The 14528-nt window shown below is 34.8% G+C and overlaps 1 protein-coding gene across 5 annotated transcripts in view; it reads left to right on the top strand.

Moving 5' to 3' along the window:
* LOC128250514 (uncharacterized) overlaps window positions 1-14528 on the top strand; it is a 37390-nt gene that overhangs the window by 16443 nt on the left and 6419 nt on the right. For 4 of the 5 annotated variants that reach the window (XM_089339608.1, XM_089339607.1, XM_089339606.1 and 1 more), the window contains exons 4-5: window positions 2295-2365; window positions 4460-4520. In XM_089339608.1, the coding sequence (XP_089195734.1) occupies window positions 2295-2365; window positions 4460-4520 (132 nt within the window). Of the gene's footprint in view, window positions 1-2294; window positions 2366-4459; window positions 4521-5694; window positions 6383-14528 lie in introns of those variants that run through there. The other variant, XM_089339609.1, reaches the window with a different exon arrangement.

Here is a 14528-nt window from a genome sequence, read left to right on the forward strand (position 1 = left end):
CTCGACAGCTGTGGAACTGCAAGTGTCAGTAAATGGTAAGTCACATCGCATAAACCATGCCCGTGATATATATATGTATGTATGTATGTATGTATGTATGTATGTATGTACGTACGTACGTATGTATGTATTATGTATGTATGTATGTATGTATGTATGTATGTATGTATGTATGTATGCATGTGCAAATGTGTGTGTGGTGTGCGAGTGTGTGTATGTGTGTGAACAAAAAGACGAATCTCTTGTGAGAGTAAATTCAGAAAGACAGAAAGAAGCACAAGCTGGAGCAAGCAAGGTTTAAAGCTGTTCACTGAATAAGAAACACTACACAACCCTCATCAACCAGTTTGAATTTTACACAAGAGAAAGTCTACTGAGTTCTCTTTATATAAATACCGTTCGAATCTAACAAGTATGTAACATTTAAATTATTCATTGTGGCTGTATGTGATTAAGTAATAACAATAGACTGAGTATGCTATGGTAGTGATGATGGTGGTAGTGGTAGTGGTAGAGCTTGATGCTTGTTGCATGTTTGCATGTGTACAGTCCGGCTATCCGCAAAGAGAGAAGATAACCGGAATGTTTTACAAAATTTCACTTTTGGCTGGATATTAGCGATTTATACATTTCTCAATAGTTTACAAAAGATGTCCTCATTGTCTGAATTTGAGACGAGACATTCACATGCATCAAACCTCTCCTCCATACAATGATATTTGAGCAATTTTAAGGCGGAGGGCTGGCAGAAACGTTAGCACGCCGGGCGAAATGCTTAGCGGTATTTCGTCTGTCTTTACGTTCTGAGTTCAAATTCTTCCGAGGTCGACTTTGTCTTTCATCTTTTCGGGGATCGATAAATTAAGTACCAGTTGCGTACTGGGATCGACCTAATCGACTGGGCCCCCTCCCCCAAAATTTCGGGCCTTGTGCCTAGAGTAGAGAAGAATATTTAGGTGATTTTGCAATCAGCGGGTTGCTGTTTTTATTAAGTTGACTCACCAGTATTCTTGGTTTCGAATCACATGAATAAAATCTGGTCCTGGTCTACCTTTAGCAAAGCAGTCAAAACAATACGTTTTTCATATCGCGTTTTTAGATGGAGTGTGATTGTGTGTGTGTGTGTGTGTGTGTGTGTGTGTGTGTGTGTGTGTGTGTGTGTGTGTGTGTGTGTGTGTGTGTGTAGCAACCGTGCCATGTCTAAAAGATAATGAAGAAACCAGAAAAATTTTTGGAGAATTACCGAAAACTTCCCCACAGGAAGAACAAAATCGATATGTTCCAGTTCCAGGTTGGCAATGGTCTTCCAGCTGAAATGTGACACATTTATCGCAGGTCCAGCAGAGTTTACTGTTAATGCTCGTTAGCATTCTCCAAATTGCCGTATGTGTACTAATGCATAACTTTCTACTGGTATGAGACGTACTCCTGGAGTACCTCTTCATCGGTCCATTGCCTAGTTTTTCCTTACCGAGATTAGTAGCTGAATAGATACAAGAAATAGAGAGGACATTTATTCTTTTCTACTTTAGGCACAAGGCCCGAAATTGTGGGGGTAAGTGTTGCATTTTAAAGGATGTTGATTACATAATTGTTTGTGCGAGGACCATATGACGTTTAAGCCACAGACAATTATGCTTATTCAGGTATGGTGTTAGATACCAATGCAACATGTTAATTAAATATACAGTGAAACTGGTTTCGGTTAGAGGAAATAAAGAAAATATATTTGACTGTGTACATTTCACATACAAAATTCCACCGTGACAGAAATAACAATGATATAATTATAGAAGCCAGATATACTTGAAGTAAAAACTTTTCATTCACTGTTAACACTATGGAGAATATTAACGGATAAATGCTTCGAAGACATCATCTTCACCTAAATTATATTTTCATATCAGTAGTATTGGTACAATTAACTTAGCTATATTGTTTCAGTCATTCATTCGGTTGTCATTGTGCCTTGTGGTACTTAAGGAGACAGCAATGTCGTCCCACCTTCCATCACTGAAATTACCCTTGACAGCTTGTTCCATTGTTAACCCTCTGCTTTTTAGATTTTTTGTTATTGTTCTCCGCCACGTTTCCTTTGATTGGCCACATCTCTTTTACCTTGTTTATTAATTGTTTGATTGATCATGTCGTAAAGATTGGATTTTCAGTGAAATAAATTTGAATAGCTGAAAATGAATTGTTACCTACATTTCAGCTGTAGACTTTTGCTTCTTTGTAAGAAAAAAAGCTTCCGTTTTTTAATGACTCTCGTTGTTATATTTCTCTATCCTCAGGTGCGTTATGAAGGGAATCAGTGTCCTATTGTTTTGTGTATTCATCTCATACACCTTCTCGGATAAACAATGTAAGTAGAATTAGAAATTTCTTTCAATTTATAGTCATCTGAAATGTAGTGAAGAAAAGGGGGAAATAGAAAGGTGGAAAGGGGAGAAAGGAATAACGCTAATTCAGCAGATTTATATGCAATTAGAGCTTTCAAATAAATAACTCTCTTCTTATATAATACGCTTAGACCATGTATACGGAAGTACGCTTCTTCTATAAAACATATAACATTTAATTAACACTTTGACTAATCTTTCATATAGAAATTGGGAAGAATTCAGGTGGTACGATCTAATCTGTTACTCCTATATCAAAGCAGAATGGTGTTGGTACCGCCACTACTGGTATTAGCAGTGATATGTGTTTGAATTTCCGTTGTGTGCTGGGACTTCTGCTTCGTATACAATGTATTTTGTTAAACATTGTTGATCCAATGGGCAGCACTCCGCCTTACGGAAATTACAGCCGCCGCTCACCTCTTGATGGCTGTTGAGGTTTATAATATCTTTTATGATAGTTTAACAGAATGTTTATTGAATAATTTCTTATATTTATGCCCTACTGGGAAATGTTTGTCTAATAGCATCATTATTGAATTTTCTTTCATTGGCTTTACGGGCGGTGACACTCGGTTTTCAGCCGGTGCCGTAAGTCTGGATCCTTCTAAAAACATTTATTGCAGTTGTGGGTTTATTCAAAGACAGTCAAGATCCAGTTAACATTTGATAATAGTCGATTTCGTTATGGAAACTTCCAGCTGTCTTTGACAGACATAATGTGTATAAGATCCAACTGTTTACTCTGTCCTTGCACTCACTTTAATACGTTTTGTGTACCGCAGAAAGACATTCCTTAGTTTTATAGTAACTCATATGTTTTCTACTTTTCACGATTTATAGAACTAGTTGTTATAATCATTTCTGCCAATAACCATCTAATATATTGTTTTGTAAGGCGGCGAGCTGGCAGAATCGTTAGCACGCCGGACGAAATGCTTAGCGGTATTTCGTCTGTCTTTACGTTCTGAGTTCAAATTCTGCCGAGGTCGACTTTGCCTTTCATCCTTTCTGGGTCGATAAATTAAATACCAGTTACGTACTGAGGTCGATCTAATCGACTAGCCCCCTCCCAAAAGATTTCGGGCCTGGGGCCTAGAGGAGAGAAGAATATATTGTTTTGTGTATTAGTAGCTGTTGTTTAAGAATCCCTTTGTAGTCATTCATTTCTCCATATGGGGGATCCTCCCGTCGAAGACGATGTACGAGCCTTCAGGTCTCACCGAACGCCTTGCACAAAACTATTTGTCTATCATGTTCAAATAAATGTATGTTCTTTATATTATCTCACTCTCTCCATTAAATCGACGAGACATGAACGAGTCATGTGTCGATGTGATTGCAAAGCAACGTGAGACGAATTGCTTTGCTTAAGAACACTACGCACCACCAGGTCTAGGAATTGAAAATAATATCTCACCATTGTGAGTACAACACCCTAACCACTAGGCCATGCGCATTCACCACATAACAGATTTGTTTCTTTTCCAGTCGGTTGTGGTGGTAGAATTTTGAACATCGTTACAGCTTTCGTTTTATTCCTATATTTAAGTATTTGGTGGTGGAACAAATCGATCCAAGTACTTCTCATTTTTAAGTCTGGTACTTCTTCTTATTGGTCCCTAGCTTACGAGTACGTAGACAAGTCAACATCGAGCTAATGATTCTGCCAGTTCGCTGCTGCTTTAAGGATTCTTAATTACTAAAATAATTACAGAATAGAATCAGCAAGTGCTATATATAATGTTTCATGTGTTTTTTGTTTGTTTTTTCTAGTCATTCCTTTTTATTGCTCCATTGGTTTTTATCCCCTCCTTTATGTATTAAAAATATCCATCACAACAGAGATCAGCCATATTAAGTGTCTGAGTGAGGAAACGCTGAGTTCCAGTCTTCATGATCCTCCATCTTGTTTCAGATGGTGTTATCTTAAATACATTCTCCTCTATTCAATGAATTATCTGTTGAGTGCTTCCTGAGTATTCTGTGTATTTCTACACAAAACTGTGGTAAATAGACATCCAATGCTTCCATATGTATTTTAATATCTCTTTCAGATGTCGCTCCTTTCCATCAACGTATAGGAGATTATGTAAGTTTGAGTAATGTAACTGACAGGTAAGACCTACATTTTTACATCTCTTATAAATGTAATTAATTTAGTATTGACAATGCGAGGAAGCTGGCAGAATCATTAGCACTCTGGATAAAATACTTAGAGGCATTTCGTCCGGCTTTATGTTTAGAGCTTGGCACGTTATCTTAAAACTGGCAGATTTTTTTATGCTAATTTTCCACCAGTATTCCTTGTACTGGTGTCTATGTATGCATTCAATAAACAGGGGTTTCTCCATACGTGGCAGAGGATGTTTTCTTTCTGCATTGCATTGTATATTGTTTTGGCGACAATGTCGTTACGCATGATGCTGAAGTACCTTGACATTTTTCAGCAGCTCTTAATACCATATGTGATGCCTTCAAAAGAAATATGACACAATGAAGAATCGTTATTTTTAAATCTCACAACGAGAAATATTCAGCAACGGCCTTCCGGCTGAAATGTGACACGTTTATCGCAGGTCCAGCAGAGATTACTGTTAATAATACTCGTTAGCATTCTCCAAATTGCCGTATGTGTACTAATGCATAACTTTCTACTGGTATGAGACGTATCCCTGAAGTACCTGTTCATCGATTCATTGCCTAGTCTTTCCTTACCGATATTAGTAGCTGAATAGATACAAGAAATAGAGAGGACATTTATTCTTTTCTATTTTAGGCACAAGGCCTTATCTTTTATAGCAGTTGGTCAAATCCACCTTTTACTCACAAAGGCGTGGTAATATATATATCACTACAACATTTTCCCTTTTGAGATTGAATTCCGTTGGAAGTGAATAGATATTCTTTTTTTTACACCACATTTCCCATTTGAGATTTACGTCCCCCGGAAGCTTAATATTTTTTCCTTCTAGAACTTCTTCCAACAATTCCGTATGTTTTATTTTTCTTGTTTTGGTACGCCTTGGTCCGATGATTTCTGAGCGGTGTTGGCACATCAAAAATATCGTAGAGAACCGCCATGATTACTTCTTTCCTTCAGGAAACCTCCTTTTCAGCTGATTCTTGTACCTTGTATGTTCCTATTTTGAACATTTCACCATGTACATAATTTTACGATCCGTTTTATCATTTCGGCGTCTTCTCAACACTCTGCAAGACACCTTATCACCAGATTTTAAATACTTGGTCGTATTTTTAATGTTTTCTCCGGTTTTTATCTTTATTCCAGGTAATAATTATTCTGGGAAACATCAGTTCAGCGGGCCACATCCCTATAGGGATATTTTCGCCTGGCGTTACTCGGTAAACTCTCAGGAATTGTTGCAATGCTACATCATCGTCTTCCTCGTTTCTGAATTTCCGTAGCTCCCGCTTGAACGTGTCCACAAAGCGATCAACCTGACCGTTCGATCTTGGGTGATACGAGGAGTAGCAACATGTTCAATTGAGAACATCATCCAAATTTCTTAAATTGTGTATCACTACTGGAGAATATGGTGTCCGGAACGCCATACCTTACAAAGAGTTTGTGTAGATAATCCACTGTTACTGTGGAGTTCGGTTTTCTACATTTATACATTTCTGGCCATTGTGTAAAGCTATCGACCACTATTAGATAATATGATCCATTTAATGTGTAGCCTAGTTAAAACTTGTAGCTGGTGATTTCGCTGAAAGAGCCCAGCCTTGGTAGGATTTTACCAACTTCTCAATATCTAGATCCATTTTCGTCAGTAAACATAACTTCTCATAAGTGACTCTCATAAGTGACTTCGTCGCAGAAATTCCTGGATGTCCAGTGTGGAATTACCTCAACGTTCGATTTTGTAGCGAGACAGGCATTACGAGCTTCTGTGCATACATAAGCACACTATCACATATCGAATAAAAGTTCGAAATTCTGTCATGTCCAGCAACCTGTATTGTTTATTTGTTTCTTCTGATCTCATTTTTTTCATTTTGGCGATCAACTTGTTCGTCTGTCTTAATTTTTCTTTCCTCCAATGTGACAAGCAATTCACGCACATCGTTGCACAATATACTTTTTATTTCATTTTCGGCTCTTAATGTCTCTATCACTGTGTCTTCTAGTGGTTCACTGTATTTTAGTATTAACCTAGACAAACCAGCTGCATGTCCCAATTTCTTAGATGCCAAATACTCCATTTTGAAGCCATAACTATGTTGGATCGTTCCCCAGAGCTGTAATCTGTTGGCTGTATGAGTGAGAATACCATTTTCGAACCATGGATCGGCAATGATGGGCGGTGATCTGTCTGCGAACGGAATCTTCATAGATGCAGAATTTTATGGAATTACTTTACCGCAAATATGATGGCTAATGCTGCCTTCTCTATTTGACTGCAACTTTTCTCAGCCGGCAATAAGGAACGCGAAGTATTAGCTTCAGCTTTCACGCTACCATTTTCATATTTGTGTAACATCACAGCTCCAATACTAATTTCACTAGCGTCTGATGCCACTACTATTTCTAAATTCGGTCAAAACGTGATGACAATTCCCGCGTTAAGATTTTATTTTCTTCAAAAGCATTTTAACACTTGTCCATCCTGTCCCACTCAACGTTTTTTTTTAACAAGTTATTCAGGGGTACCTTTAAATCATGCATATTGGGTATGTATACCTGGTAGTAATTTGCGAGCCCCAAAAATGCTTGTAGCATTGTAATGTTTGTCGGGGAAGGAATATTTTTTATTGCTCCTGCCCTTGACTGTTCTGGTCTGCGTCCCATTTTCATCGATAATCTACCCAATATATTTTATTCCTGGCATAAAAAAATTCTCATATTTTAAAACAAAAGATATATGGGGATATTCCAAACGCTAAATAATTTCTTCTGGTCTGTTCTAAATAAATTTGTCGTATTATTCAGCACAAATCTTTGGCTTTTAAGGTTTTTCCACATATATGTGTGTGTGTGTGTGTGTGTGTGTGTGTGCGTGTGTGTGTGTGTGTGTGTGTGTGTGTGTGTGTGTGTCTGTCTGTCTGTGTGTGTGTGTGTGTGTGTGTGTGTGTGTGTGTGTATTATAAGGGTACATGTGGTGCCTACCTGCTAGAAAGTGGAGTTAAATCCCCTTGATAAACCACCAATGACACTGAAAATACAACAGAAAGCAAAGTAGTCGGGTGAACGGATAAAGAATTTAGACATACGAAAACAGCTAAAGGCTATATAGTTTGGCATTTGGACTCATTTGGATCATGATTTTCTTTGCTGTCACGTCTCACAAACGAACCTGTTTTGGGCCAAATTTTGAGTGGTGACGAGAAATGGGTTCTCTATAAAAATGTCAAGCACTGAAGACAGTGGTTGGGAAAGGAGAAACACGGGCACCCCAGGCTAAAGGTCTTCAGTCACGTAAGCTGCTGACTGATATCTGTTTGGTGAGATATGAAAGGTTTATCCACTTTGAACTTTTAAACTCAAACCAAACGATAACAACGGAGATCTAGTGCGAGCAGCTTCAGTGGCTTAAGTCAGTGCTAGAAGAAAAACGACCATCTTTGGTTTCAAAACGATTTTGATTTTTAGATACAAGTAAACAGGAAATAACAAGTACTGACCAAAGATAATAAAACATCTTTGTTACACAGTGTAATCCATGTCACACATAACCTCGATTCATCTTGGACCATATTTTATCTGATGAAATAAAGTATAGCTGGGACATATATCAAGTAATTTACGGGTCTGTAATGTCGTTCATACTGACAGAGGTTTTTAAAAATGGTTTAAAGTAATCTAAATATCAAAGATGCAGGTGTGACTGTATGGCAAGTGGTTTGCTCCGCAATGCATGGCACCTTCTGGAATAGTCTTCTACTATAGCCTCAGTCCATTTTGAGCGAAGAATTGCGAATGAAAAGAGTTACATCAAAATGTTTATCTCACTCGCTCACGACAGAAGCAGTCACGTTTGAATGTGTGTTGTGAACTGAAAGAAAAGTTTTTTCGAAGGTCATCACTGGTGCAGAAAGCTGGTGCTACGTAATTTTCAGATGTAGAGCAGGTGAATAAAAAAATTAACGGATGCAGGAAGAGGCATCACAATGGAAGAGATCCAGCACTGCTGCTTCGAACAATGGAAAACATGTCTGGATCTATGAATTGCTTGAAATGGAGAATTCTTTGAAGACGATAAGTGTAAAGATATAAAACTAAGTGAATAAAATAATATTGCAAAATTTCGGTTTCTTTTGGTTATCCCCTCGTGTAGATATATATATATGTGTGTGTGTGTGTGTGTGCGCGCGCGCGTATGTTTGTGTCTGTGTGTGTGAGTGAACTGAGAAATATACTATGATAAAATATATTTTACCATTCAAAATTCATATAAACCGAAAATTATTCATAAAACAATAGGTTTATATATAAATCATGATAAAGAAAGTAGGGAAATGGAAATATAACTTTTAATAAAATATTATAATCTGCAAAAATCAAACATAGTCCCTTACAGCTGTTTCAATTAAGCCTAATAGATTAAATAGCAAATATTAAAATAATTATATTGGGCAAAATCTCTCCAGAAAAAAAGATACACTGTTAGGATTTAAAGTGTTGTATATCAGAATCATCCCAGCAGACTGAATTTATTTTGTGGCTAATAGTATATGAGGGGGTTACAGGTTGTTTTAGTGGGTAATGGATAATATGTGAATATAATTAGGGTAATACTGGTTAAACAAATATAGATTGTATAGTGCATTACAGTGAAAAAGAGTATCATATGACTGAGGAGATCAAATAAATATTTAGGTAAGTTGTTTATAAAGCTGAGGGAAACTAATATTAAAACAAGCAAAGATACACAGCGTTGGTTGGGATTAAAAGGGCACAGTTTTTTTTATTGTTTTACTTGTTTCAGTCATGTGACTGCGGCCATGCTGCAGCATCGCCTTTAGTCTAACAAATCGACTTTAAGATATATTCTTTGTAAGCCTACCACTTATTCCATTGCTGTCTTTTGCCGAACCGCCAGGTTATGGGGACCTGAACACAGCATAATTGTTCGTCAAGTGATGGTTGGGTACACACACACACACACACACACACACAAACAAACAAATGTAAACATATATACGACATTCTTAGTTCAGTTTCCGTATATAAAATCCACCTACAAAGCTTTGATCGGTCTAGTATACATATATATGTATATATATATATATATATATATATATATATATATATATATATATATATATATATATATATATATATATATATATATATATATATATATATATATATATATATATATATATATATATATATATATATATATATATATATATATATATATATATATATATATATATATATATATATATATATATATATATATATATATATATATATATATATATATATATATATATATATATATATATATATATATATATATATATATATATATATATATACATATATATACATATATATATATATATATATATATATATATATATATATATATATATATATATATATATACATATATATATATATATATGTATATATATATATATATGTATATATATATATATATATATATATATATATATATATATGTATATATATATATATATACATATATATATATATATATATATATATATATATATATATATATATATATATATATATATATATATATATATATATATATATATATATATATATATATATATATATATATATGTATGTATATATATATATATATATATATATATATATATATATATATATATATATATATATATATATATATATATATATATATATATATATATATATATATATATATGTATATATATATATATATATAAATTATTATTTATATAGATAGGGTGATTCAGAAAAAATTGTATTACACGTGTATAAGGGATGACCACTAGGTGGACATCCAATATGCTAGAAAGAGGTCATCAACGACCCAACCACAAAGAAAAATAATGTTCTCCAGAAAAATTTCGCAAAACACCAGAACAGGACAAAATGAGAAATATACAGAATAAAGAATTATCTATGGACTGCAGTTTCGAACATTAACGTTTTACTTACATAACAACATCCGTGTTCTCATCAGTATAGACGTTCTTGAATCAATATAACCTGCAGAACTATACACGAGTTGTCTTCATGAAATAAGACTTGCATATAGTTCTACCGATTACATTGGGGCTATTTTTCAATGTTGTTACGTAAGTAAAACGTTAATGTTCGAAAATGCAGTACATAGATAATTCTCTGAGTGGGGACGCTGCACTACCTTAGCCGGGCAGTTATTCTGTGCCGAGGAAAAGAAATAACCCAGAAACCGCGGCAGTCCGCAGATATTAAATGTGTCGAGTGGAGATGCTGAACTCTCCGGTTCGAAAATATAACACGACACACAGATATCGTGTCGTATAGCCATCCGGAGACGATGTTTCTTGGGGCTAAACAACAGTAGCATTCGTCCCACATTATGTAGGCAAATAGTCTTTACTTTAAAGTACTGTTACCGAATGTCTCTCGTTGAGAGGTTTATAAATAATACATATATATATATATATATATATATATATATATATATATATATATATATATATATATATATATCCGGAAATATCTCTGCAGAAAATAATTTCTGCATCGAATTTACCAACTTTGAGAACGTGGTTATGGTTAATTAAAATAGTAGGGTAAAAAAAATTGGATATTAATTAATATCAATTTAATACCAGGAAACCAGCACATTAAAAGAATCAGAAGATTCGGTGATCTTCTAGCACATTAGCAGTCCACTTAGTGGTCTCCTTTATATATATACATATATATATACGACAAACTTTCACAGAAATCTCAATATGCTTCAGTGTTGGACAGTAATATAAGTATAAACTTTCGGTGAAGATCCTAACAAATGTACATAATTTTAAGTTAAGTCATATTAAGTTTACATAGAAAAGGTGGGGAAGAAAGAGAAAGATGGTTTTTTTCACAATCTCTCTAAAACAAAGACTTTGAGCATATTTATTCATCCATCCTTGTGTATCCATGGATGACATTTCTCTCTATGTCTCCTTTGCTTGAGATTTTATATTAGAAGACCTAAGCACAACAGAACCTAACAGAGAATCCAAGTAATCTTAGTGTTCTATGATGTAATCCTATTTTTCTTGATTCCAGTTTTTCTCGGCGCCGTTTGATTTTTCTCTTCACTTTTGTTTTTCATTTGCATTGGTTTAGGTTTTGATTCTCGATCATATGAAGGGGAAAAGGCATTTCGTTTATGTTCCCAATAAATAAGACATTATAGACTTACCTCCACCGATTTCTGACGAAATGCTGATAATACTGTAATATACAGGGAGTGGTGAATGATCTGTCGTCTAAATTACGCAAAAATGAAAATAACACTGATATCTCATTTTGACAGATACACTTATCAAAATTACATTAAAATATTTTGAAATACTAAATCGTAAATGTATTCAATAAAATCGCCATTGGCTTCAACCACATCCTCCAGACGTCTTCGAAATCTCCTGAAACTCTTCTAGACGGTCTCCTTTTTTAAGTTAGTGAATGCTGCCATAATCCTTACCTTCAGTTCATCTTTGGTGTTACAAGGAGTTTTGTTGGTCTCTCGCTCATATAATAATCAAGGAGATTACAGTTTTGAGAGTTACGTGGCCAGATTTTAGGGGTGATATGGTCGTAGAAATTGTCTGACAGCCATTCCTGTGTTCTACTGCTTGTGTACCATGGTCCTGTTTCCAGACATAGGGCTTTCTAGAGGCCACCCTCTTGACCCCGGACAGCACTACCTTCGCCAGGCACTTGATGTAGGCCTCCGTATTGAATCTGAGGCAGTGTGGGAAGATGAATGGAGGCATAAGGTCACCATCACTAGTGATCACCATCATGTTGACTGGATGTCTCATTTTTATCACTCCCAGAACATGTTTTGGGGACACGGCAAGCCAACGGGTGTTTGGTGTGTTCACCATCTGTTCGTATTGGAGCTTCCAGTCTGTACGTCAAGCAGTACAGCATGTCGTTTCCAAGTTTCTAGCAGAATGAACTGCATCATGGTGCTGTTTTTCTCACAGACGGTACCCATTATGCTGTATAGTCGACAAAATCAAAAACAAACAATGCGCATGCGCAAAATTAAAAATATCAAATGGGGACAATTAACTCATCGCACACTGTATTATGATTTTGGTCAGCAGGCATCGTTTGTGAGATCTTAGTTCTCAGCCGAAGTAACCAGTCATAAAATCCATCCACCATACAGCATTTGTTTGAGACCCTAGGTAAGATATGCTGAAAAGAGATGGTGCAACCTGTCTTTGCGTCTTCAGATATCTGTAACCTAATTTCCTTAGGAAAACTGTAGTCTAACTTCTTGAAACGCAGATGTTGCTCTAACATTCAGTGATAAACATTGACATCACTGAGGATATAAATTTAATATTGTTTGAAATGAGTTATTCTAGTTACGGCTTCTTATTCTTCTTCTACACAGGTGTTCAGGTTACGTGAATTAGTAGTATTGAACCTCATCGCATTAATCATGTTTTTGATATATATATATATATATATATATATATATATATATATATATATGGGAGAATATACAAATAATAACAACAGACGAGGACAGGTGGTGTAAATAACAAAAGTATATATTAGTATGACGCTCGGGAATACGGAAAGTCTTTGACGTTTCGAGCTACGCTCTTCAACAGAAAGAATACGGAGACAAGGAGAAAAACACGGAGAAAAAAAATTGAATAGTGTTCAGTCAACGGTCAATCATAATATATATATATATATATATATATATATATATATATATATATATATATATATATATATATATATATATATATATATATATATATATATATATATATATATATATATATGTATGTATGTATGTATGTTATCAATCAGTTTCATTTCTGTATTTCTTGTCCATAGAGAAAGAGCCGGACTCTAACATAGATTCAAGGCTCCTTCATTGGAACTTTTATCAACATCATCTAGGTATTTGTGCATATGTGTGTGTGTGCAGTATTTGGTGTTAGTGTATGCGCAGATTTGTATGTTTGTTTTATGGATGCGTTTTTATGTCTAGATGCATGCATATGTATTTATGTGCTAAATTTTTGGACAGTTTTACAAATCTTTACAGTTCCATTGATGGGTTGAATCTGTAGTCTTCTAATCAGCCTTTTTCTTTCAGGTTTTGAGAACCCTAATTTTTCCAGGTTTTTGTTGAGGCAGTTCGTTACATATCCCAATGCCCCAACAATATCACTGAACTTTAAATAATGTACATTTCTTAGGATCTTCACCGAATATTTTCACTTATATTATTATCTGTCCTTGTAAAACTCATTGAGCCTTCTACGAACATTTGAACATTTGATCGTTTAAACTTGTTTTTCGGAACTTTACCTTGCGACATTAAACAATACCAAACACTTTATTTATACACTAGCGGGACTCGTGAATATTTCACGGAATTGATAATAAACCTATTGCGATATTTCTGAAAACTGTATTTTAAAAAACCTGAAAGGGTAGCCTGCGTTGTGTCTGTGACTAAAGCTAGTCGCTCATTTGCTATGAATCGAAATGTGAAGGAAATTGGAATACGATGATTACTTAATACACTTTATATATACACTTTATATATTTTATGCACAATCTTATAGACTTAATACACAGCACTCTTAAAACAAATATTCTTTCATGTTTTCCCATTTTCCCCATTTTTTCTGAAAAATTACGTTTTGAAATTTACATGGTCACAATTTCATGGCTACAAAACAAGTAATGAAGTCGTTTGTTTTCTGTAGTAAGAGTTCCATGTAGAGATTCCTAAGTGGAATCTCGTTTTGCATGTATACGTATACCATATACACATATACATATTTCATACCCAAAATGTAACGTTTAATATATATCTAATTTGTTTATTCACATAACTGCCCTGCCAAACCACACACACACATTTGTATATATGTATGCATTTA

This window comes from Octopus bimaculoides, chromosome 22 (assembly GCF_046866305.1).
Source record: "Octopus bimaculoides isolate indiv1 chromosome 22, ASM4686630v1, whole genome shotgun sequence".
Classification (NCBI taxonomy): domain Eukaryota; kingdom Metazoa; phylum Mollusca; class Cephalopoda; order Octopoda; family Octopodidae; genus Octopus; species Octopus bimaculoides.